Genomic DNA, 26,855 nt, shown 5'->3' with positions numbered 1-26,855 from the left:
CGGTATTCAGGGCCCTGCAACAAGCCAGACTCATACTTCACGGAAAACCTGTGCAAGTTCAGGCCGACAACGCCACGACCTTACATCAACCATCAAGGAGGAACTCTAAGTCAGGTGGCAATGACAGAGGTCACACATTTTGAGATGGGCAGAATGTCATCTTCCAGCCATATCGGCAGTGTTCATTCCAGGTGTTCTCAATTTGGAAAGCTGACTTCCTCAGCTGTCACGACGTGCATCTCGGGGAATGGTCTCTTCACCAAGAAGTGTTTCAGCTCCTAGTGGACAGGTGGGGCCTTCCGGAAGTAGGCCTCATGACACAATCAAACTGCCAGTGTACAGGTCCAGGACAGACACTAGGGCTCTCTTGGTAGATGTTATGTCAGTGAAGTGGACCTTCCAGTTTGCGTACCTGTTTCCTCCGATCTCCCTTCTTCCTCGAGTACTTCGGAAATTCAAACAAGAAGGCACTGTCCTGCTGGTGGCTCCAGTGTGGCCCAGACGTCACTAGTACTCAGATCCTCAACGTCTGGACCTGTTGTCTCAAAGTCACTTGCCTTTACCTGGACCTGGGTCATCTGTCTTTGACAGCGTGGCTCTTAAGACATCCCTCCTAAGGTCCAAGGGTTTTTCTGTCTCTGGTTTAACACCATGCTCAGAGCGTGTAAACCAGCCTCTGCTAGGATTTACCACAGGTTGTCACACCTACTTTCTTTGGCATCATCCAAAAAGTTATGACCTCCCCCCAAGGTATTTTGGATATCTAGAGTTTTGGCTTGCCTGCAGGTGGGTTTGGATCTTGGTCTCTGCCTTACCTCACGGAAGGTGCATGTCTCTGCTCTTTCAGTGTGGTTCCAGCGACTGATTGCTTCTCTTCCTGATATCTGCACTTTCCTACAGGGTGTCCTTTGCATTCAGCCTCCCTTTGTTCCTCCTGTGGTGGCTTGGGATTCGTCTGTTGTCCTTAGGGCCCTCCATTTGAACCCCTGGACTCAGTGGATCTCAAATGGCTTGCAGCAAAGACTTTTTCTTTTGGCTATTGCTTCCGCCAGAAGTGTTAGACTTGGGTGCTCTTGCCGTTCCGCATTTATGGTCTTTCACCAGGACAGGGCGGTGCTTTGGGCTCGCCCTGGGTTCCTTCCTAAGGTGGTTTCTAGTTTCCGCAAATGAGGAAATTATTGTACCGGCCTTTAATTCTCCAGACCTCTTAGTGGGTGAGGCCTCATTGGATGTGGTACGTGCCCTCAGGATTTATGTGGACCATATCAGTTCCCTTCGGAAGTCCGACTCGGTTGTCCTCTACGGCTTTCACAAGAAGGGATGGCCAGCCAGTAAACAAACTTACCATGAAACTCCATCTAGCCAATCTCTGAGGCTTGCATTCATGAGGGCCTTCCAGTGCTGCCCTCTGTTAGTGCTTATTGTACTCTGTCTGTGGGTCCTTCATGGGCAGCTTTGTAAGGTGGCCACGTGGTCTTCTGTACAGACCTTTTATGAGGTAGTATGCATTCAATACCTTTGCCTCTCAGGATGCTTCCTGCGGGCGGCAGATTCTTCTCTCTGCACAGGAGCATCTCTACCCTTGAAGGTACTGCTGTGGGACATCCCCAAGGTCACCCTATGGACCCTGAAGTTGAAAATGAGAGAGAGGGTAAGAACTTGTGTTCTCTTTCTATGAAGTTCATAGGGCACCCACCCTGATGCACCTGTTATTCAGTTGGGCTTCGCTGTGGTCACCGGTTTTCCGTCTCCTGTGTGAGAATATGATTCTTGAGTGTTCCTGACTTTCTTCTCTTTTATCCTCCGGCTTGCTATGAAACAGGTGCATCTGTCCTGAGGGTGGACACCGAGCAGCCTGGGTGGAAGGCTTACTTGAGAACGACAAGGTGAAGGTGACGATTGGCTCCTGCAACTAGCGATGTCATGACACCATGTTGGGACAGCAGTGCGGCTATTGGCTGTAACACACACTGCTTGCATGGCTGGGGCGAGGCAGGGCTCTTTTTAATTGGAGGAGTGTGAAACCACATCTTAATGTAATCAGTTGTGTAGAGACGAGTTTGTGTCCCGCGAGCGGAGGATCCCACACAGCTGCTTCCGGCTGACAGTCTCCACCGCGGCCTGAAACAAGAGCCCTGTCACACCGAGTGCCCTGTACGGTGCCAGCTGGGAGAAGTTTGTATGCCAGGTCTGCGCTGCCTGATTCCGGTGCTCTGTGCCTGGGGAGATGGAGGAGGGGATGCCCAGGGATCAGCTCTGTTATTGTCTCTTCTGATTTTTGTTTCCTGGCGCCGGCCGTGCAGGATCTGTGCCCATTATCAGCCTCTTCCATCTGAATGTTTACGGGCTGCATCCACCCAGCCCTGTGCGCTGGCCTTTCCTCCCTCAGAGCATGAGTCCCTGGTGCGGCTGTTGATACACTATCTGCTGGGCACACCGCCATCTCTGGGATCTACATGCCCAGCATTTCCAAAGCGACTTCTGTATCCGAAACTTACTTGGGGAACTTTGCTGGAAACATCAGGACAATGCACAGAGGAGCGGACACCCGGGGAGTCATTGGGTGCACTCGGGCATAGATGGGTAGGTACTGCTAGTTATATATATATATATATATATATATATATATATATATATATATGAGAGATATATACATATATACACATACACCGCCTTGCAAAAGTATTCACCCCCCCTTGGCTTTTTACCTTTTTTGTTACATTACAACCTGTAATTAATTTTTTTTTTTTTTATCTGAATTTTGTGTGAAGGCTCTGCACAAAATAGTCTAATTTGGGGAAGTGAAATGAGAAGTATATATAAAAAAAGAATCCTTCTGCACATGCCAATTTTCAGAATTTTATTTATATTTAATCACCCCCTTTGCTATGAAGACCCTCAAAAGTTCTGGTGCAACCAATTACCTTCAGAAGTCACATAATTAGTGAAATGAAGTCCACCTGTGTGAAATCTAAGTGTCACATGATCTGTCAGTATAAACACACCTTTTCTGAAAGGCCCCAGAGGCATCACACCACGAAGACCAAGGAGCTCTCCTAACAAGTCAGGGACAAAGTTGTTAAGAATTACAATTCTGGGTTGGGTTATAAAAAAAATATCCAAATCTTTGATGATCCCCCAGGGCACCATCAATTCCATCATTAAATGGAAAGAACATGGTACCACAACAAACCTGCTAAGAGAGGGCCGCCCACCAAAACTCACAGACCGGGCAAGGAGGGCATTAATCAGAGAGGCAGCACAAGCACAGAGACCGAAGGAGCTGCAGCGTGGGATGCAATTGAGAAGCCGGCTTCCCGACTGCATTATCCTGGCGAGAGTTAAATGACAGGCGTCTAAATCTAGACGCCTGTTATTTTTCCGACGCCGAGAGACCGGTGTCCCGGCATACCGATGGAAGGGATGCCGGGCGGCACCAGCGGATAGCCGTGGGGGGTAGGGTCAGGTTTAGGGCTCCCGGGGGGATTTAGGGTTAGGCATGCAGCTGTAATTGCCGCAAAAGGTGGCTCGACAAAGTACTGACTTAAGGGGGTGAATAGTTATGCACGCTGAAGTTTTCTATTATGTTGTCCTAAATGTTGTTTGATTCACAATATTAAAAAAAAAACACAGCTTCACAGTTGTAGGCATGTTCTGTTAATGAAATGATGCACACCTTCAAAACAATCCATTTTAATTCCAGGTTGTGAGGCAACAAAACATGAAAAATGCAATGGGGGTGAATACTTTTGCAAGGCACTGTATATATAAAATCCCCACAATCTCAACGGCAATACCTTCAATTGAAAAAAAAAGAGCCCTCCAATCAAGAGCATATTTTTCCATAGCAATGCTTTCAAATGAATCCAAAATAACACATTGTTATTGAAAAAATTACCTTCTAAAACACAATATAATACAGTTACTTCAAAAAGGAATCCGAGTGGGAAAAAATTATCATATATAAAGCCCAAAGTAATTTAAGAACAACTTTTTAGCAACTACTTCATTAGGGGCATTGTATCACTGCTCTTAAGAATAAGAACAACTTTTTGAGGAAACGGAAACTTCCCTCGTGTAATAAACATGAGATTAGTGCATCCACCAGAATCAGTATGAAATAGCGGCAGCTGTTTAGTTGATTCAAATCCCGACAGGAGGAGATCCCAACGCCGGCTGATAAGTTCCCTAAGCCTCCCCTCTTCCGCCCCTAAGCATTTCTTAGGGGTGCCTAACCCCCATTCCCTCACCCTAAAACTCCCAGGTGCGTGCCAAACCCTAAGTCCCCCCCGGGAGTGCCTAAACCTAACCCCTCCTTCCCTCATCCTAAACCTAACCCACCCCCGGGAATGCCTCATCCTCCACCGTAAGGGTTCCTAATCCTAACCTCCACCCCTAAAACCTTACCCTAACCCGCTACACTCCCTAAACCCCCCACGCGCGCGGCTAACGCGAAGAACGCCCCGGACTTGGTCTTATTCGGGCTGTCGTCCTTCAGCATTCCAGCGTCGGGATTAAGATAAGGTAGGCGTTGACATACCGACGCCTAAGTCCCCTGTCGGGATATAGAACCGGCGCCATTTGGTACACCGGTCTATAAACTGCATCCCCCTCCACCAATTATGCAAAAGTTTAGGAACGTCACAGCTCAGAAAATGAACGGTTTAGAGATTTCTGCACAACATTTTAATTTGACTACCCACATTTTAAGGGTAGTGGGAACATTACAAAAAAGTGTCACTTTAACCTTTCAGTAACGTAATATACCATTAAAATCAATTTCGATATTTTTAACTATTATTTGATAGTACTTTTAAAAGCTCAAAAGATTACTCACAAAGCTATTCAAATTATACTGGCACATTTAATAATGCAGTTTCGTTATCCTTTAAAAGAATAATAGTTATGTACAGAAATAATCCCCAACCAGGTAAAAAATAAATATTTTCTTTAAAAAAAAATATGATTAAGTTTTGTTTTTTTTTTCTTCTTTTCTTTTTTAACAAAACAATTTTTTTTCCCTTGAAATTTAGAAGAAAAAAACCCTCATGTAAGCGGGTGTTTTCCTTCATAGTATTGCATGCGGCAAAAACGGCAAAGATGGAATGTAAAATGGCCGTCAAAAGGATGGATAGTTACCATGGCAATATCTTTCCTATCCAACTTGGAGGCTTTATGTTGGTTATTAAAAACAGTTAATGCAAATGCTTAAAAATATACAACGGAAACATTTGCCTCCAACAAAGCACCTTCAAGGACACCGGGAGAGGCCTTATTACAGACAAAAAAATATATCCTTCTGATGCTTAAGGTCTTAACGCTGCTGCAATAAAAGCAAATACAGTGATTAAAAAAACATACTGTGCAAATATCTGAGGCAGTGCAATGTACAGAATAAAAACAGTAGAAAAGCCCCAGGCCAAGACTGAAACGACTGCGCTTATGTCCATTGAATGCTACAAGATTCAGTCCGGCTCGGCCACAGTCCCGTCTAGTAGTGCAAAAAAGGCAGGAGTAGGCCGGAGTCTCAGCCACTAGACTCCCAGTGATAATAAGGCTGGAAAGGTCTTTCCTGGGTGCACGGCTTCAAAGCCTGGTGCGTATGAAGGAGTAGATGTGGAAATCGTGAGGTAAAATAAGACACAAAATCATCGGGGATCAAGCCGAGCGTCTCCTGGACCTCAGGCGGTAGCTCGTGGTAATGATGCTTCTGTAGGGACACATTCGAAAATACGTCATTTTTCTGTGCACACCAATATACAAAGGAAGGAGCATCATAATAAATATTAAATATAATAAGCATATGCAAAATATATCCTTTAGTTGGTGAGCAGTCACATGATTTTTTTATTTTTAAAGTATTGTGTTCCGTAATGAAATATATAATGATCAGCGAAGGAAAGACATACATGAATAGCAGAGTAACAACATATATGGAACTTGGTTTGTTTAAAATTAGAATGCATATATTAGAAATATTGCATCACTCTCCTGTAAAAAAGTAATTGTTCTTTGTGGCTTATACTATGCTACTAGACATTTGCTAGGGAGCTAGCGTGTGTGGCCATCATATAGCCTTATCCTCTGTCTCTCCAGTCCCATCCTCAAAGTTCTCTACAGTCTCAAGCCCTGCCCCATTTCTCTCCAGCATCATGCCCTGCCCCATGTCTCTCCAGCCTCATGCCCTCCCCGTGTCTCTCCAGCCTCATGCACTCCCCGTGTCTCTCCAGCATCATGCCCTCCCCGTGTCTCTCATGCCCTCTCTGTGTCTCTCCAGCCTCATGCCCGCCCTGTGTCTCTCCAGCCTCATGCCTGCCCTGTGTCTCCAGCCTCATGCCCTACCCGTCTCTCCAGCCTCATGCCCACCCTGTCTCTCTCCAGCCTCATGCCCTCTCTCTGTGTCTCTCCAACCTCATGCCCTCTTCCTGTGTCTCTCCAGACTCATACCCTCCCTGTGTCTCTTATCTCTGCCCTCCCTTCGTTCCTCTATCATTTGTCACCGCTCATCTCTCACTGATCTCTGCCCCCCTCCCCCTGTTGGGAGGAGGTGGCAGAGGTATAGGGGGATTTGTGGGTGGGGCCACTAGTGGTTTTGCGATTGGGAGCTCAAGAGGGTTGATGCGTGGGTTTGCACCAGTGCCAAGTGTTGACTGGTGTCTTCCCCCATTTTCCCATCTCTGATCCCTAACCTTGTCTGTATCATACTCTTCCATCGTCTCTCTCTCTCTCATCCCCCCCCTCTTTTTTGATCCGTCTTCTTTCCCTTTAATGCTTTCATCTCTGTTCCTCCCCCCACCCTCTTTCTCACTCATCTTGGACCAGGAATCGCGGGGGGTGGGGGTGTACTGCAATTGGATTGCATGACAGAGCTGTGAGGGGAGGGGGTGGGACTCTCTAGTGAGAGTCTATGCTATATGCACACGCCATACAGCATTATATAATAGATTTCACAGTAGCGGGCGCATTATTCCCATCAAATGCATATTACATTTTATTTCCCCTAACCATACATTCACACACTGAAATGTTTTTGAAAAATTCATTATAAAATTGCAAAACTAAAAGAAATAAACAGACACAAAAAACTGCACAAATATAAATTGAAAATTTTCTTTGAGCTTATTAACTCGGAATTTAAAGCCGTCTGCGGTGTAACTTACCTTGTTCCTCATGGCTCTGAGAAGATCTCGTACAGAATTTCCTCGATAAGAGCGGAACTTCCTGAGGTCTATAAATCAGGTAGAGGAAATCAAACAATGGTGCTACAATAAAAAGCCACTAAAATCTGTGTCATTCACGTACATTAATGTCTATTTGTGTATTACTGGGCTAATTATATTTCTGAAATACCTAAAAGTATCTAAAGAAATCTGCTTGCCGTATTACCCCTCCCCATGTCTTTGCTGTCAATTTACATTTTAAGATATGGTAAGAGAGAAAAAACATTTGTATTGAAGAATGGGGAGGAGGGTTTTTGCTTACTACCTGTCTGCAGCGGCACAGATATGTGCAATCTCCAGTTGACTCGAACTACGGAACGAGCGTCTTTCTCAAGGTTAATGATAAGAGGGCTATTTTGAGGCTCCTTCTCTATGCGATCACTGACATCCTGAAAAGAACACCCACACACACATACTATTACTGATTAGCGCTGTTACGGTCAGAAATTCATGAGAATGCAGCCCATCAATTCACTAGCGACATTACTTTGTGCTTTTTGATTGGTCAAATGTGGTTTCAGCTCACAAAATGGCTTCCTCTACTGTGCTAAGGTGACCGATGATCCTCTTACCTGGAAGAACTGCAGTTGCTTTTCACGGGCCCAGAAGAACGGGTGTCTAAGGACACAAAGAGCTGAAGGCCGAAGCTGTGGGTCACTACTGATCATCCCCTCAATCAGTTTCCGTGCCACCACATTCTCTAAGGGCAAAGTTCAGAATATGGCTTATACTTGTTGGTCAAATTTACCTTCAAGAACATCATACAATCTTTGGATATTTCCATGTGTCTTACCGTGTGTCTCCTCCTGTAGCTGCGGAAGGTTGTATGACCCGCTCAATATATTTCCTTGTCTCCTCAGGCTGTCACCAAACGGGTGCTGTCCTCTTGTCAGTACATAGTAAAATACGCAGCCGGCTGAGAAGATGTCCACCGCTGACGTCTGAGAGAAAGAGGGCAACTCGTATATAGCATGGCCTTGCTTAATTATTTAACCATACGCTTCTGATAACATCTCATTAGAGAGCCCTACCCTAGAAAAGTTTCTACCACATAACGGTCACTCACTGGGTTTTGCGTTCTTCCATCACGTAGAACCTCCGGGGCGATCCAGCCCTCAGTTCCGGGGATTCCGGAGCGCAGGCTGAAACTGTTCCTCCCCACACTCAGCTTTTTGCAGAGTCCAAAGTCAGATATCACAGCTCTCTGTCTGCCCTGGGCGTTTGGCAGGGAGATTAGGATATTACACGGCTTCAGGTCTCTGTGCACTGTGACGGGGGGAACACACAAATAAATGTACAGTATTCCCCACTTCAAGACCATCAGGACTGGACAGAATACACTGCAATTGCAAAAAAAACTTCACTTCTATACCAGCAAAGTTCCAAAGTTTTGGAAGCTAAGTCCAAATATAGATTGATGGCTAATGATTGTTCAATGGGTCGACATCACCTAAATAGAGTATAAGGCAGCCATTTTGTGTGCAGAACCACCAATATTCACTTTGTCCTTTCTGAAGGGTCTAGACACATTACTCAGGTATTGCCTCGTGTCCATGTGATATCATGAGTGTCTAGTAAATGGACCAGCGTCATGGCTCAGGTTCTAAGAGCTAGCAAATTGGCAAGATAAATATTGGTCCTGCCAACAAAATTGCTGCCTTGACTGATTATAGGCGACGAGTCCCTTTGGTAATAATTTTGAGAGATTGTTTAACATTTACAAACAGCACAACAAGCATGAGTTAATGGCAAACAAACACATCTTGAAGAAGTAGACCACAGGTTCTCAAACTCGGTCCTCAGGACTCCAAACAGTGCATGTTTTCCAGGTCTCCTCACAGAATCACAAATGAAATAATTAGTTCCACCAGTGGAACTTTTAAAATGTGTCAGTGAGCAATGAATACACCTGTGCACCTGCTGGGTGACCTGGAAAACGTGACCTGTGTGTGGTCCTGAGGACCGAGATTGAGAACCACTGAAGTAGACAAAACATAAGCAGCTTGTATAAACAATGTATTAATAGCTGCCATTTGTATGGAAGATTTGCCTAAAACCTGAAGAGAGAGTGCCGCCCCAGTCCTGGCCCACCATCCTTACCGATGCTGAGAGAGTGCAAATGGGCAAGTCCAGACATGGCCTGATAGAGGAGGGTCACATGATCTAGACCGGTGCAAGGGAAGGTAGGATTCTCCACGTACTGTGGGGGAAACGGGACATCTGGTTAATAACGTTTATGTTATACGCCATACGCACACCGTCATTTATATTCCAGATTCCCCTTCATTACGTTTTATGAATGAAAATTGAAGGAGAGATGAATAATTACAAACCGTCCTGCTATCCACGGATATTACAACTATTAAATATACCTTATATCTAACACTATCAAAATTTATTATACACATGCTAAAACAATGGATGTGGAATTATCCTAATTAAAGTTAAACATTCTCCTACAAACAATAAAAAAAAAAAAAAAAGTTTATGGGCTAAACCAAAATTCAGGAGAGTACAGCCTAAATTCACTAGCAACTAGTGACATCACTGAGGCAAAGAAAAATCATTGGCTGCCGGCTGATGAATATTAATGTCTCAGTGATGTCACAGATTCCTAGTACATTGACCAGATAAGCCAAGCACGGGTTCATGCCACAAGACCGCTACCTCCATTGTGAGTAAACAACAGGGGCAACCTGCTCTCAGCTGCTGACAGTCATGTTCTTTTGCCCATTGCTTTGCTATACTGTCCTCTGTTCTACTACAACCACAATGTACAGTGAGCTTATACTGTACTTCCCGATATCAGGCAAGTGCATGTCTATATTATATCCTAGAAAGCAGATATGCAGTTTACACTCTCTATTCTATTCTACAAGATGAAGTTCCTACAAACCACCCCCTCTGCTCCATGCTGTCACTTCCCTCCTTCCCTGCTCTCTGTATCCGTCAGCCTCTCTCACCTCTTGTAATGTGGCTGTGCACAATTCTAGGGCGATGTAATAGAACAGCCGGTCGCTCTCTGTGCAGTAATAGCGGATCACGTTCGGGTGCTCGTCTGACTCCCGCAGCAATTGGACCTCTCGATCCGCCAGTGTGAAGCTTTCTGGGAGGATCCTCTTCACAGCCACGGAGCGGTCATCAAATCTGCCCCTGTACACCGGGAACCCACGTTAAAATCAAACGGTCTTCGTGGGTGCACCAGAACATGTACAACAAAAGAACACGTTGCTCCCTAAATCTAATCTCATATTAACGCAAGAGGATTTTATTTAGGACGATCACAGCATTGCTACAGCATAAACTAAACCACAGCACTAAGAATATGCTCCAGATGCAGATCTAACATACCCACAATAAGGTGGGGGCGTGTAACACCCGTGTGCAGTTGCAGCGTAGCTTATGCACAAAAAATGGAATAACTATTAATTAAAACTTTTGTCGTTAATTCTATAAACGGACAGAGCTTGTATAATATACATGTGTTCTGTACCCCTCTACTCAGCAGAACAAGCGGACTAGGGGATTGAATCAGCAAGGATTGCTACTGCGATCGCAATAGCATTAAACGCACGCAGTCTCACTGCGAAGTTCTGGTAATGACTGCGATCGCAATGCCATACGCAGACTAACAACAGGACGCCCCCTTTACCTTACACACATCCGTAATACTTCGCAAGACTGATAAACCATCGGTAACATCGGAGCCTCACGCACACTTGCACAAGGTCTGATCTTACTCAGGAATTGCTAACTTCATCGCCCAAGTTGCATATGGCATCGCAGTGGCTAATTTATGCACGCCCCTGCAACGGCGACGAAACGCACTGGCACACGTGTGTTTTTCCGACCACCCGCCGTCACCACCCACATGCGCTACTTCCTGTCAATTACTCTGCGATGGATCTGCGTAGTCCCTGCGATCGCAATGGAGTATTGGCGCATGCGCACTGCGATGCACACGCATGCTCAGAACGCAACAATCGGCCGATTGCGTGCGTAATCACAATAGCGATCCTTGCTGAATCAGGCCCTAAATCTTGTAGCACATATTGGAGTTGGCTGTATTTGCACAGTTAAAATGTAATATTCTGCAAAAGTTGCTTTTCCCACCAAAAACAAGATAAAATGCACACCAGACTATGGGGGTTATGTGATAGGTTCCGAGATGAAAGAACCAGTGTGATTAAAGAGAGTTTGCTGCTAAAATTAAAGCGACAAATCACTTATAAGGCAAAACCAGCCTTAAAGATGATTGCCGCTTTAAATTTAGTGAAAAATTCACCAAACTTACGCCGGTTCCTTAATCTCTGAGTTTATTACAGAACCCGCTATAAAGGTTACTCCCATTGAAACAGCACACCCAAAACATGAAACAGTAGCCCTTTAAATTTACTCAAAAGTACTCTGTAGAGTGGAGAGCTCAAACCAATTAGCCGCGATGTACTTGCAAGTGGGAGTAATCGTGGCTATATGGCGCACTTACGAAACCGCCAGATTTGGATATTTTTGTTCGTAGCCCTATAGGGGTGCGTGAAAAACCACCCAAGTATCTGGGGCGAGATAGGGACGCGAGGGGGTGAATTTTGATGCCGCTGACACCGTCTACATGACATTGCAATGGAAACTCGCCCCCCCCACTAGCTTGCGGGAACAAGGTAATTGGATTGAGCCAAACGTGACCAAGCTTTGCACATGATCAATATACTGTAATGGACTTTGTGAAAATTACTCCAGACAGATAAACCAATACATTTAGCAAGATTTTTAAAGCGGATGATTCAAAGTTGTATGAGATTGGAATGCCCTTTTAAATGTTTCAATATGACAATGGGAAGAATCAGAATTGGCACTTTTGCTTTATTACATTAAAGGGGGCTATATGATTAGGGGGGAGGGGGGGTGACACTTACCTGAACACAAACGTTCCGCCGGCTCCGTGACCCAAAACTTCTTTGGGGAAGAAGGAGATCTTACCCACTTCTATCTCATCCTCATTGGAAGCTGCAGATACATAAGTAGATTCATAAAATGAGGATGATGAGTATCACACAAGTAACTACACACAGACATTACCCTGCTTCCTAAGGAACCCCGGGTACCCAGAGAATTAATGGGTTTATTTTGGGTTATAATCATGTATCATGTATTCTAACATGCTAAAAGAGAACACTGGGTCTCATTCAGACCCGCTCGCGAGCGCAGGACACTCACAAGCGGGTCGATGGTACCCAGATGCGCATGCGCACGACGGAGGGAGCTCCGTCGTGCGCATGTGCCAGACCCGGCGAGCGACGGGGTAGCCGTCGCTCGGGGGTCTCGCACCAAAGGGGGTGTGCTGTCGATGGTGAGTGACAGCACGCCCCCTTTGGTGGGCGTGCCTGGGGCGTGGCTGCCAGACAGAGGTGTTCCCATGGGAATGCCTACCGTCAGGGTCCAGCCCCACTGACATCACTAGTGATGTCAGTGGGAGTGATTTCGGCTCTGATAGAGCCAAAAATCACTCCAGGGCTTGCTGCAGCGACACCCTACCGCAGGGTCTCGTCGCAAGCCCGATGGTCGCGATGGTCTTGGAGGGCCCTGATTCAGAGCGAGCGCTCTGGTCAGAGCGTCCGGCTCTGAATCAGGCCCACTGTGCCGTTAATGTGGACCAGTCACCTATGCACAATGTGGGCAGAAATTAATAGTCACAAGGTTATAGCTAATGAATTACTGAAAATTAGTGACATCCCACAAAGTGTCTCATGCATCGGTGAAGTCACTAGTGCCAAGAGAATTAATAGGCTGAATGACTGAGCAGCCAATAAAGACATATGATAAATAAAATGCAAATGTAAAAAAAAAACAAAAAAAAAACACAATTAAAATCGGACAAAAATAGCCCCGCTTTGACGAGTTACTGCCATGGGTACTTGAGTGTAGTCTTTTATGTCCTCAAACAAAAGTTCTTATGTAAGGAAATATATTGGCTCCTCCTATAAAATGTCTGCCTCCACTGCGTGACGCGGATGGGACTACTAATAGAGAGGCCAACAGGGCAGATAAAAGTAATCCAGCTTTTCCCAACACTCCGAGCAGTTATGGACCTGCTGCCTCTCTCACCTTCCGGCTCCCCGCTGTCTCGGCTCAAGCGCTTTGTGCCATTAGCCTGACCGTATTCCTGCTCCCCACTCCTCCTCTTGCCGCTTCCTTGTTGTCCGTCCGAAGCGGTGGCCTCGCTGGAAGCCGTGGATTGAAAAGACTCCATTGCCATGTTCTGCTGATGTTGGAAACGCAGGAGTTTCTCCTCTAGCTGCTGCTGTAACTCCTGTTGCTGCCGACGCTGCTGTTCCTGCATCTGTGATGGGAAAGTTCAGAAGCTGCGATCACCAGCGCAGCAAATCCCTACTCTCACTTCTCTATACAGTCAATGACACTCAGACAGGAGTAGTAGCTTCTATATTATCTGGTTGTTCATAACAGGTTTGCAAAGGTGGAGTCATTAGGAATGGTTTGGAGATTAAGCAGTCCATCTCTACAGCTTGGGGTACAGTACGTGACAGCACAGTTATACAAAGACTCCACAACTCTCACCTTGGGGTAAGTGAGTCCAAAAAGCACCCAGCCCCCGAGGAGTAGGGTGACTATACCCATGACAAGGAGATTGGTTATGGAAGAGTCCGGGAGGACAATTCGGGAATCCTCCTTGTCGGCCTCCATCTTTACACGTCCCTCTGTGTCACCCTGCGGGAACGCGCCTTCATTCTGCGGAGTCAGAAACTGTAGGTAACAGAAGACAATAAGTGGGGGGAGAAGCCCCTTACAGTAATGGAATATCTTGCCTAGACACTATATTATCTTTTTGCTGCTCTTTACTGAGTTTTACTTGCATGCGACTATCTACAAGTTATATTTATATGAAAGATCCTCTTCATTTCCTGCATTGCTGTAATACCATTGGTTGGAACAGAAGCAGGGTTTATATTTGCTGTATTACAAGACGGCAGAGAGTAACCTTCGCCCTTTATGGCAGTTCCAGGATCTGAAACTATGTTAATATTGGAAGCCACCTTTGCTCGCTTTCCACTCCCCCGTGTACGAATGTATAAATAACTAGCATACGACTATCCGGGTCTATACCTCTAGTCTTTACAGCTAAAGGTATGGAAAGGAAAATACTAACTCTATTTTAGCAATTGCAGATTACTGCCGTGTAGAAACATATGCATGTCCTATACATCCCCTTTTAAGCAGTAGCCATTGTAAATAGGTAGTGCGTAATGTTATTCTTGTTGTTCAAGAGAATATATAATTGTCTATATTAATACACTGCAGAAATAATATACTTGTATTTATTATTGATCAAGATTTTTAACATGCTGGTTTTAAAACACATAACGTGAAGCGGACCGCCACCCACCCACCAAGATAAGTACAACATGACTTAGTACCGGGTCATTTATATAAAACGAAGGTAGCCATTGGGAACTGCACCAACACGCAGCCACCCACTATACTAGGAGCTACTTGTATCATTGAGGCATTAAGCATACAGTGCCTCACGTCTCTGGAATGTCATTAGTAGCTCCCCCCTTCCTTCCTGCCCACACACAAAGTTCTTACATCATCAAAGAGGGTCCTGGGTGTTGGGCCTCGAATGATTGACTCTGTATCCCTCCGTAGGGTCTCGGGAAATGCTCTCAGCATGGTAGTGTGGACAATGTGAGGCACCTCATGGTGACCTCATGGAGATAAACAGAAGAATACAATAATTATCAGTCAAATTAATACAGCGTTTCAAATATATGGAAGAGAGCAGGAAGATGCTGGATATTAATGCAGAGACTAATGTTAGCCACAGAGTATATAGAGTAACTGGACCTAGCATAGGTGACCTGAAGGACCACCATGATTAATAATAGTCTAATTCAAACAGCCAGGATCCTGCATATCGGCTGATGACCCCTATCGCCCTGTCCAAGTGGTCATCTTACGATTAGGCATGGGACAACGAAGGAAACATTGGTAGCATGTTTTTAATATTGGGCAAAAAAACATTGTTTAGCCCTAAACACCGCTGGTTTCTGACGTTAACTGATGTTAACGGGAAACAGTTTTGAAAAGTTCAGCTCCTCCTCCCCACCTCTTACCAATCAGCAGCCACTGATCTGCAGACACCACGCTCCCTTGTGGGTACTTGACGTCGGTGCTTGGCGTAACATCAAACTCCGTGGACTCCTTCAATGTGACATCCTGAGTGGTGGGCCCCTCTATACGGGCCAATGTGATTCCACGTGGCTAGAGCAGGCGATACAATAAAGGTCACCAGTGAATTACACAATGTACTTTCTTCTTCTTGGTTTGACAAGTTACCAGTAATCTGGGGGATCTAATTAAAATGTAACCACTTCAAATCTGCAAAAACATTACAATTGTATTCATGCCTATATGGTGCCCTAGCCTAAGACATACAATGTTCCAAGATGACATGACTAAGGTGTAGTCACAATACTGTGCTCTTCCTTGGAGATGTCATACGATGTGCTATTTATTCTCACCTTGTGCTATTGTATTATTGCACTGTGATACCCTTTACCTGTATATGTAGGACATTAAATGCCACAGCGATAACAGTCAGTGCTATGAGATGGCTAGACACTGGCAAATAATGGACTGGGGAACGCAATATTCTATTTACAGCCTTCAAATCCTATACATATATTTTACTTTGGTCCACAATTATAGTGAACCTTTAGGGAGTGTAGCTGCACAATAAATATTCTCACCACAACAGAGACTCCCTCGTGAATCAGCGAGGTGGAGGCGTAGAATCCATTGGCGTGCTTCCCCACGTACAGAGACGGCCTGTGTCACAAGCCAAGAACAAATATGGAAAGGTTACATTTAAAAACATGAGATACAGCAATTCTATATATCTGTGCACTACCCTATGTGAGGTAGATGTGTACTGCACACAGAGGGCCTGACTCAGACCCGCTCGCGAGCGCTGAGCGCTCGCAAGCGGGTTAATGTTAGCCCAGTGCGCATGCGCACGACGGAGGAGGCTCCATCGTGCGCATGCGCGAGACCCGGATAGCGACGGGCAAGCCGTCACTCCAGGTCTTGCTACAAAGAGGGCGTGCTGTCGATGTTCAGTGACAGCACGCCCCCTTTGGTGGGCGGACCAGGGGCGTGGCTGCCCAGATGGAGGCGTTCCCATGGGAACACCTACCGTCTGGGGCCGGCCCCACTGACATCACAAGTGATGTCAGTGGGTGGACTTCTTGCTCTGTAAGAGCAAGAAGTCCACTGGGACTTGCGGCAACGAGACCCTACCACAAGGGTCTCGTCGTAAGTCCGATGATCTTGACCATCGCGACCATCATCCTTGTCGCTCGCACTAGCTGTGGGTGGTCACCCACAGCTATGCGAGCGGCCAGGAGGCCGCTCCAAAAATACAATAGGCGGGCACTGATTCAGAGCGAGCCCTCTGAAAGAGCGTCCGGCTCTGAATCAGGCCCAGTGTGAGATACAGCGATTCTATATATCTGTGCACTACCCTATGTGAGGTAGATGTGCACTGCACACTGAGATGCAGCGAGTCTATATATCTGTGCACTACACTATGTGAGGTAGATGTGCACTGCACACTGAGATACAGCGATTCTATATATCTTAGCACTACCCTATGTGAGGTAGATGTGCACTGCACACTGAGATACAGCGAGTCTATATATCTGTGCACTACACTATGTGAGGTAGATGTGCACTGCACACTGAGATACAGCGAGTCTATACATCTGTGCACTACCCTATGTGAGGTAGATGTGCGCTGCACACTGAGATACAGCGAGTCTATACATCTGTGCACTACCCTATGTGAGGTAGATGTGCGCTGCACACAGTGTGAGATACAGCGAGTCTACATATCTGTGCACTGCCCTATGTGAGGTAGATGTGCGCTGCACACTGAGATACAGCGATTCTATGTTTCTGTGCACTACCCTATGTGATGTAGATGTGCGCTGCACAGTGTGAGATACAGTGATTCTATATATCTGTGCACTACCCTATGTGATGTAGATGTGCGCTGCACAGTGTGAGATACAGTGATTCTATATATCTGTGCACTACCCTATGTGAGGTAGATGTGCACTGCACACAGTGTGAGATACAGCGAGTCTACATATCTGTGAACTATCCTATGTGAGGTAGATGTGCGCTGCACAGTGTGAGATACAGTGATTCTATATCTATATATCACTAATCTGATTCTACATATCTGTGCACTACCCTATGGGCCTGATTCAGACGATGTTGGCCCAGTGCGCATGCGCACGACGGACCCGGCTCCGTCGTGCGCAAGTGCGAGACCCGGATAGTGTGCTGTCGATGGTGAGTGACAGCACGCCCCCTTTGGCGGGCGTGCCGGGGGCGTGGCTGCCCAGACGGAGGTGTTCCTATGGGAACGCCTAAAGTCTGGGACCGGCACCACTGACATCACAAGTGATGTCAGTGGGAGTGCCTTTGGCTCTTATAGAGCAGAAAGCACTCCAGGGCTTGCAGCAACGAGACCCTACCACAAGACCATCGCGACCATCTTTTTGGCCGCTCGCCATAGCTGTGGGTAGTCACCCACAACTATGCGAGCGGCCAGGAGGCCGCTCTAAAATTAAGAAGGACGGCCCTGATTCAGAGGGAGCGCTCTGTCAGAGCGTCCGGCTCTGAATCAGGGCCTATGTGAGGTAGATGTGCACTGCACACAGAGATACAGCGAGTCTATATATCTGTGCACTACTCTATGTGAGGTAGATGTGCGCTGCACACTGAGATACAGCGAGTCTATATATCTGTGCACTACCCTATGTGAGGTAGATGTGCGCTGCACACAGTGTGAGATACAGCGATTCTACATATCTGTGCAGTTCTCTATGTGAGCTAGATGTGCGCTGCACACTTCTGCATTTAGGACAAGATGAACAGAGTGGGCATCATTTAGGGTTGGGAGAAAGTCCATGTAGACCTTTACACCTAGGTAAAGCCATGTTCTACTCAAGGTGAGTAAATTTAAATGTATAGACATGTTCAGAGAGTACATTCACATTTAACTCTAAATGCAGTTTAAGGTAAAGCTGCTCTGTATTTGTGCATTACATGCAAAACAGCTGGATTAGTGATAGCAAATCGATGGCACTTCCATCAATGGTCTTTAAACCAGCATCAGAAACCCAATGGTGGTTGATATATCAATGGCTGAGTGCTGCACATGCACAGACCTACAACATGTTCCTCAATATCAGACTACCACTACCGATGGTGCGGCATCAGTGCCCTACCATCGATGGCAAACACACTTGAAGTCAATCATAGACCATTGATAATTGCAAAACCAGTGATGGCCATCCCTAGGCTGGAAAGACACAGGGGGTGGGGCAGCATGAGGTTGAAGAGACACAGGGGGTGGGGCCGACATGAGGTTGGAGAGACAAGTGTGTGGGCCTACATGAGGTTGGAGAGACACGTGGGTGGGCCGACATGAGGTTGAAGAGACACGTGGGTGGGCCGACATGAGGTTGAAGAGACACGTGGCGGGCCGACATGAGGTTGGAGAGACACAGATGGGCGACATGAGGATGGAGAGACACGGATGGGCGACATGAGGATGGAGAGACACGGATGGGTGACATGAGGATGGAGAGACACGGATGGGCGACATGAGGATGGGGAGACACGGATGGGCGACATGAGGATGGGGAGACACGAGGGGCGTCATGAGGTTGGAGAGACACAGAAAAGCGGCATGAGGCTGGGGGGGGGAGGGGACATTGAAGGATGGGGCTGTAGAGACACACAGGGGATGAAGCTATACTGCAGCCACAATAGCTAGCGACCCTATGAATGGACAGGTCAAAAATATTAATATGAACATAAACGCAAGTCTAGTCTGCTTCCCTATACTCCAAAGTTAATAGAAATTATGCTTTTATAGTCAAGAAAACAAAGAATTTAATCGGGAAGAGACTGCTCCCAGCACAGAACCCCTATGAAAATGTCACATATATGCTGCTGGGTAGTTTCATCACAATTACTTATCAATCTGAATTTATTCAGAGGCAGTTCTGTAAGTAGGTGGTCTAATTGCCAATCCTGCATGCCATTCCTGAACAGGCTGGAGTGCACATGTAATGGGTGAAGTGTACTCACAATAGGTGCGTCTTGGTAGTGCTTAGTTCCTGCACAGCCTGATAGTTCCATTTGATCAGTCGGATGCCCTGAGAATTGAAGGTTAAGTAACGGAGGGTTTCCATTGCCACGTTGAGATGTGGTATTCGCCTTAGGCTGTCTTGGTGCCACAGAAACAGCCCAACAACAGGGGAGCCATAATTCTGCATCCACAACACTTCTCCGCTGCCCCGGTTGGCTGTGACCAGCATCCCATCACCAGTGGAGGCAAAGTGTGCCATCTCTGAGCAGGAAAAAGATGTTCATTTCAATAAAAATCACATATAATCCCATACCAGATACTCAGCTCACCATGGAATACAAGGAAAGAAACAAGAAGAAGAGTATATACTGGTTATATAGTTATATATGTTATATAGTTGAAGTTGCCAAAAGGATAAATGAAAAGGAGCAGACTAGATGGGCCAAGTGGTTCTTATCTGCCGACAAAATCCATGTTTCTATATACGACGGAGCACATGTAAGGTCTACATCATAATTGTTTCAATATGTTAAAATTAGATAATTCTTTATTAATCACGCTATTAAAATATTGTGTTAAGTATAAAGGCAAAATAATATTTAAAATTCAAGAAAGTATAGTTAAGTAAAGTGTCTTGGAAATTTAGAAGAGTGTTATTCAAAAATTCCTAACACTGCTGGTCATACAATTGTCCTATTATTTATTCAAAGTAACTGATTAATTATTCTCTGCATATCTGATCATTGTATTTTTGTAAGTGTGATGCCTTTTATTCCAGGTACAGCTTTTCCCTTTGTGGAACTTGGACGATTATATGCTTCAATAAATCATATATTTATTACTGCTGATTAATATCATATATAAATCATCTTCATTAGCAATATCCAGATTTCTGAGTAAATGAAGCAATTTCCTCAGTTCTCATCCCGTGAAACTCACTGTGCTCTCATCTATTAATAGTGCTGATGTTAGATATCACTTGCTGGCTGGTTTGGATACATTAATAGCAACTTTATGTTAACAATATCCCTTTTGTATATCCAATGGGTGTGCTATAAGATATAGACAGTAATTAGTTAGACAATGTCTAGATAGACACTAGATGTTAGACAGGGAAAAAAAAGTTAGACACAAAACAAAAGTCAGACACATTAAAGTTAGACATGTAAAAAGTTCGACAGGGTCAAAAGTTCAACATGAAAATGGTCGACAATTATTTTTGGGGGGTTCTAGCCCTAAACTTCACCCTAACCCTCCCCTTGGTGCCTAGCCCTAACCGTCTGGGTAAGTGCCTAACCCTAACCGTGGGGGTAAGTGCCTAACCCTAACCCTCCAGTAAGTGCCTATCCCTAACCCTAACCGTAATCCTAAAAAAATAAATAAAAAAAAATGTGTCGACCATTTTTGTGTCGATCTTTTTCATGTCAAACTTTTGCCCCTGTCGAACTTTTTACATGTCTAACTTTAGTGTGTCTGACTTTTATCCTTGTCTAACTATCTGGTGTCTATCTAGACATTTGTCTAACTAATTACTGTCTGTCTATAGTCCAGAACCCATATCCAACATCAACATTTGGATACAACATATAATAATAATAATAGTCTTCATTCATCTATTGCACACTTGTGATTGTAGTATTACAGTTTACATGATATTTAGTATCACTGTGTCCAGCGCTAGAAAGGGAATCAGCTGTAAGGTCATTTTCACGCAGCGGCTTTCACTTTGATCACCGCTATTGGTGCCTTCCTTACACTCTGCCACTCTCAATAGTATATTTCTATTAGCAATATCTCTATTATTAGTGTGTTACAATATCCCCATGTCCAGCACACTAATGAGAATCCGTTACAGGGCACTCATTAATCCTGCGGCTATTATTATCATCACCGCTGCTGGTGCCTCTTTTCCACTCTCTCAGTTACCATTCAGTTCACATTTATTATGTTTCAGACATATCTGCATATGATAATACAGTGACCGGCAGTTTCATAGGAAACGCCGACACGCATTTAGCCAGGGCAGTGCAACCTGAATGTCTCCCACCCTTATATATTAATATATTTTGAAACATGAGTGGGTCCATAAAAAGTTCAATAAAGGTTTACTCAGCTCATCATATCCACCAATGCATAAATGTCCTTGCTTGCACTAGCATGGGACATTCTGAAAACTGCTGCAAAGATACAAAGTAGCAATGAACATAGGGCCCGATTCAGACCAGCGTAGCCGTCAGCTGCCAAAGTATGCAGATCCCGCGATCGCACGGCAAGGCATTAGCACGCCCACTATGTCTTGGCGTGCGATCGTGGTGTGTATGTAGACGCCCACCAGCCTGTCTTAAGACGCCCACTGTCCCTTAGAAATACACGTCATCTCCAGGAAGTGTATGCAACAATCGGTAACATCGGACCCAGACGCAGCTCTTGTGGCTGACCATACCCTACCGCAAGCACTGCGAGTGCTGCTGTGTGCAATTCAGCCATGTGATGTGTATTATGATGCTGCGTCTTAATTATGCACGTCCCTGAAACGGCGTTAAAATGCACAGATACGCCTGCGTTCGCACCACCACACCCCCGTTTCCATCGACCAACCCGTCACCACCCACAAACGGCTCGTCCTGTCACTCATTCTAGTGAGGGCGTCTATGTACAAGGGAAGACCGATTCACGATCGCATGGACTGGTTCGCGCACTGCGACTTATACGCAGATTGCAAACATCGGCAGGCTACGAGCGAACACATCCTGGCGAGCGAGTCTGAATCGGGCCCATAGAACCAGAAATCGTTTCCAAGCTGCATTTGAAAATCTGGTCGCCGTGGCAACACCACTTTTATCCTATGCACCAGTTTTCAGAAATGTTCTCTTACTGGCTACAAAAAGAACAAGTCAGACTCCTAAATTCGTATACTCCTGTACATCCCTTTGTACCTTTTAGGGGGTATATTTACTAAAGTGCGGATTTTTAGAAGTGGAGATGTTGCCCATAGCAACCAATCAGATTTTTGCTATTATCTGCTAGAAGGTAAGTAGAATCTGAGTGGTTGCTATGGGCAACATCTCCACTTCAGAAAAACGTAACTTTAGTAAATATACCCATTAGTGTTTTGCGTCCATCTGGCTAGACTTGCATTAAGCAAGACAGATGGGACAAGCACAGGTGCGTCTGTTGACACTACTCTTTATAAGCTTCCCTTTAGCTGCATGTGACAGGGGTATGCAGCCATATATTATGATAACGTAGGGCAAAAAAAAAGTGTCCATGAAGCATAGATTACTAGAATACGTCATACTATTCATGTTGGACCAAGAGTCACAACCTCCGAGCGAGGCAATATGTCACAGTGTTATTGTTGTTAGATAACACCATGAAATAAAACCATCACCATAAATGAAAAGCTTTATATCTTAGAGAATATTAAATTAGTTAATTGCACCCAGCACAGCTAAACATATATGCCAGCTATTAGTTTCATGTTGTCCTACTTGTCCTAGCTAAGAGTTGTGCCATGGAGTTGCATCAGTCACTTCTTGGCTCCTGGAACAGTGACAATGTCCCTAAGTTAAATCATAGCCATTGCCAAGATCAGAGCCGTAACTAGACTTTTTGGTGCCCTGTGCCAGAAAGAGCATTGGCGCCCCCCTCATTTTTCAAAGGGACATAATGCACCCAAAAAAGGGCCAAGGTTTCACGGGGAAGGGCCAGGGAAGAGATAGGAGAGGCCAGGAGATGCTGGGGATGAAATAAGAGGAAGTTACAAGGGATAATGATAATAAACAGAAATTTGACAGGCCCAAACAGCGCCTCCTGACCTGTGGTGCCCTGTGCCATGCAACCGGCCGCACTACCCTAGCTACGGCCCTGGTCAAGATCTAACGCTACTCTATTGTGATTGTATTATTACAAGTGAATAGGTGATGGGATGTCTCTGGAGAAGGTAAAGAGATCATTACAGAAAGACAAAAAGGAGGACAGTCTGCTGAAGGACAAACCCTGCAAGCAGGGAACAGCAGCCACATTGTTTAATACCCACCTCTAAATATTTACAATCATGGATTACAGACTAAAAACTCAAACATAAAGACGGGGTCAGCGTGCATGTAATAGTTCCTGATACCATGGCACACTCCAGCTAGTGCCAGTCACTGCAGCATGTAACACAAGTGGGAAGAGATGGCATGAGCAGCCCTGTAACAGAGCCAATTACAGCACCGGGGACACTAACCACAAACGTTAATTCCAACAATATTATTAGCAATTTTTAATCAATTTAATAATAAAAAGAAGTTATATTGTGCATAACCTATTTGAAATGAATCCTAATTTCTGCAACCAGCGTGGAGAAACGTCAAGAACAGACCCAACGGGCTGAATGAATGATGTATAATTCCAATCTCTGTGTCTGCAGCAGTGCTTTGTTATAGTAACTTGGTGCTGAAACTAAAGGGTTAACAATTTTACTCACTGTGAAAGACATGTCCTGTTTGGTTATATGGAGCAAACCGGTAGATGGGGCAATCTGAGGGAAGGGTCCTCATTTAACCCGTCATCGTGTTTACTCCCTGTAACTAGATTGTAAAGTAACCGGTGTCCTACACTGCTACAGGCCGGGATATCCGCCCGCTGCACTATTACCGCATGCATACATATCCCCAATGCCTTCCGTTCCTGTAACACTCACTGTAATCATAGGTCTGGTCACACTGAGGGGCAGAGTAGTCGTGGAAGGTGGCGTTCCAGCGCAGCTCCCGGGATTTTGTGTCATACATTGTGATCATGTACTCTGCAAAGTAAAAATGGACAGGCATCAACCCCCAGACTGCAAGCAACAAGGACAGACGTTTAATGTCCAGTGGGTATATAGTGTACCCTCCAATACATAACATTCAGCTCTTGAACTTACGCGTGCGCCCAATGTACAGGAGAGGGGAGGACGGGCACAACCCGTCAGATGAATCCGTGGATAGTGTGGTCTGCTTCTCCCCAGTCTTTGGATCCACAACAAACCAGGAATCCTGCTTCTTCCCTATCCAAAACAGAAATACAAATAGGTGTGTCTGATTGGTTTTCATCGTCTGCCCACAAAAGATTTCTTAAATTGGGAGGGGTGCATATCTTTAAGACTGAAAAGCCAAAATTCAGGGGTGTCTGGAAGCAGAAGTCTAGTGATCATATCAGAGATCCTCCGTACCACCTGCCAGTAGCCGGCCAACACTGGACATTACCACTAAGGGGCATACTCAATCAGGTGCGAAAAGTACGGGACTTTTCGCATGCCAGACTTTTCGCCGACATCGCTGGTTTTCCATGCAAAAAAGTATTGCTCTCGTCCCCGCTTATCCCTGTATTCAATTAGAAATCAGTGAAAACGGGACCCGGCGAAACGCAAACAGGCGAAAAGTGCTGTCGGATTTGGGGAAATCAGCCTGACACCCCCCAAAAGTTGCAATGACATTGGGGATCACTATAAATACCCTCGAATAGGCCTGCTGAAGGTATTTGGGGTACTTGAATGCTCTCAATAGCTGCTAATTAGAGTCTTTGCAGAAATGGTGAAGAAAAGCATTTACAGCAGAAAATAACTACTCCCAGCTAACTTGGGGTACATGAAAATGGGTGCTAGCATATTTTAAAGTTGCTAAAGTGAAGTTTTAAAAAACGAAAAAAAATCCACCTGCCGCAAACACCTGCAAACTTAAAAACACCTGGGGCGTACTTGGGGACAACTCTCGCATCTATTTCGCTAGTTTTTTAATTTATGCCCCAACTTTGGACTTTTTTGCCCCCAAAATGAAAGTACTTTTTTGGGAGGGTTCTAAAGTATTTTTTAAAACTTTTTTTAAGCAGTTTACCTTTGAGGGACTGTCCCAAGGGTGCAGGGGGGTTTTCCAAAGTTTGCACCCCAAAAACCCAATTCTGCACTTTTTTTCGACACCTATTCATAGGCGAAACTTTTTCGTAGGTTCCATTGCATTGAGTTTCTGCACCGGTGAAAAGTCTCCGGAATTGAATACGTATGGCGAAATGACGTCACTCACGATACTTTATTGCCGAAAATGGCTTTTCGCAACTAATTGAATACGGCCCTAAATATGAAATGAAGTACCTGGTGTCTGACCAACCATTCTTTTTATTTACATAATACAATTCTATCATTCACACATATACACGTGCGATTACCTGTATATAGGATTCCATCAGAGCTACGGCAGGGAGAGGACTGTACCAATTCCTGGATAGTAAATGGCAATTTCTAGAAAATATGGAAGTACAATTAGGGGCAGCACTGAGGCACAGTGGTTAGCTTTGCTGCCTTTAGTGTAGGGGTTGATTCAGACTAGGGCCATATCTGTGTGGAGTTTGTATGTTGTCGTCGTGTAGGTTTCCACCAAGTGCACCATTTTCCTCCCACACAAAAACATACTGGTAGATTAATGGGCTACTAGCCTTAGGGGATGTGTGTGTCTTGTGGCAGGGAATATAGATTGCACACAACACCGGGTCATGGACTTAACAATAATATACTGCAAATCTGGGTGTAACTAGCACATAAACGCACAGGGATTTGGGTCATATTTTGATAAAAAAAAACCTTTATATTTGCAGCCTGTTGTCAAGGGACCCCAATGCTCTTCTTTTAGTTGCTGGATACACACAGATTTGCAGTATATTACTGTTAGCGCCGATAGCAAAAGTCTTTATGTTTTGTATACATATATGGCATTAATACTGCCAAGCAGCTGGTACCATGTACAATATGGGTATTTTCTATTATACAGGTCTCCATCTACAGATGGGTACCCACAAAAGCTTACCTAGAAAGTTAGTCTAAGACTCCAGGTCAGGTCAGTGACAAAGGTATATAACAGTAAAGTAATTTACAGATGAATAATGTCCCTTTATGCCATATACTCACCATAAGTCCCTCTTTATTCCTCCCTCCCAGTATGTACAAGCTCCCATCGCTGGGGTCTGGCAGGAAAGCTGGTCTACAACACAAGATACAAATCCCAGGGTACAATCAGGAGGCTCTGAGATATGCTACAGCCACAATAACCCAAGAGAATCATCAAACATACACAGCGAAAGCAAGAAATCATACACGCAACAGTGACTAAGGGGCCTATTTACTAAGTGTTATGAGATAAAGTAAACGGTGATAAGGTACCAGCCAATCAGCTCCTAACTGTCATGTCACAGGCTGTATTTGAAAAATGGCAGTTAGGAGCTGATTGGCTGGTACCTTATCACCGTTCACTTTATCTCCTAACAAAGCTTAGTAAATAGACCCCTAAGACTTGCTAGAACTAAGGATCACAATTTTTAGACTTATAGATCACAAACAGTCTGCTGAAGGGCACATAAGGCTAACTGGAGCCTTAAAGGGAAAATAGCTAGAACACATCAATGCTATAAGGCTAAAGTCAATGTAACTAGATGTGTAC

The 26,855-nt window shown here is 45.0% G+C and overlaps 1 protein-coding gene across 3 annotated transcripts in view; it reads right to left on the bottom strand.

The window, feature by feature from the left end:
- Nucleotides 1-4,971: 4,971 nt before the first annotated feature.
- Nucleotides 4,972-26,855, bottom strand: part of ERN2 (endoplasmic reticulum to nucleus signaling 2) — a 40,201-nt gene continuing 18,317 nt past the window's right edge. Inside the window, exons 4-22 of one of the 3 annotated variants that reach the window (XM_088448202.1) lie at nt 26,327-26,399; nt 25,591-25,663; nt 24,314-24,436; nt 24,092-24,193; nt 19,404-19,665; nt 15,986-16,064; nt 15,350-15,497; nt 14,823-14,941; nt 13,794-13,964; nt 13,323-13,557; nt 12,134-12,224; nt 10,184-10,373; nt 9,321-9,420; nt 8,287-8,486; nt 8,014-8,161; nt 7,793-7,920; nt 7,483-7,609; nt 7,161-7,228; nt 4,972-5,710 (exon numbers count right to left, since the gene is read on the bottom strand). In XM_088448202.1, the coding sequence (XP_088304328.1) occupies nt 5,528-5,710; nt 7,161-7,228; nt 7,483-7,609; nt 7,793-7,920; nt 8,014-8,161; nt 8,287-8,486; nt 9,321-9,420; nt 10,184-10,373; nt 12,134-12,224; nt 13,323-13,557; nt 13,794-13,964; nt 14,823-14,941; nt 15,350-15,497; nt 15,986-16,064; nt 19,404-19,665; nt 24,092-24,193; nt 24,314-24,436; nt 25,591-25,663; nt 26,327-26,399 (2,620 nt within the window). In that variant the 3' untranslated portion in view covers nt 4,972-5,527. Of the gene's footprint in view, nt 5,711-7,160; nt 7,229-7,482; nt 7,610-7,792; nt 7,921-8,013; nt 8,162-8,286; nt 8,487-9,320; nt 9,421-10,183; nt 10,374-12,133; nt 12,225-13,322; nt 13,558-13,793; nt 13,980-14,822; nt 14,942-15,349; nt 15,498-15,985; nt 16,065-19,403; nt 19,666-24,091; nt 24,194-24,313; nt 24,437-25,590; nt 25,664-26,326; nt 26,400-26,855 lie in introns of all 3 variants that reach the window. The other 2 variants (XM_088448200.1, XM_088448201.1) reach the window with 2 other exon arrangements.

This window comes from Taudactylus pleione, unplaced genomic scaffold, assembly GCF_031769625.1.
Source record: "Taudactylus pleione unplaced genomic scaffold, aTauple2 ptg000451l, whole genome shotgun sequence".
In the NCBI taxonomy this organism is placed as follows: domain Eukaryota; kingdom Metazoa; phylum Chordata; class Amphibia; order Anura; family Myobatrachidae; genus Taudactylus; species Taudactylus pleione.
This window is presented reverse-complemented; position numbering and strand designations above follow the sequence as displayed.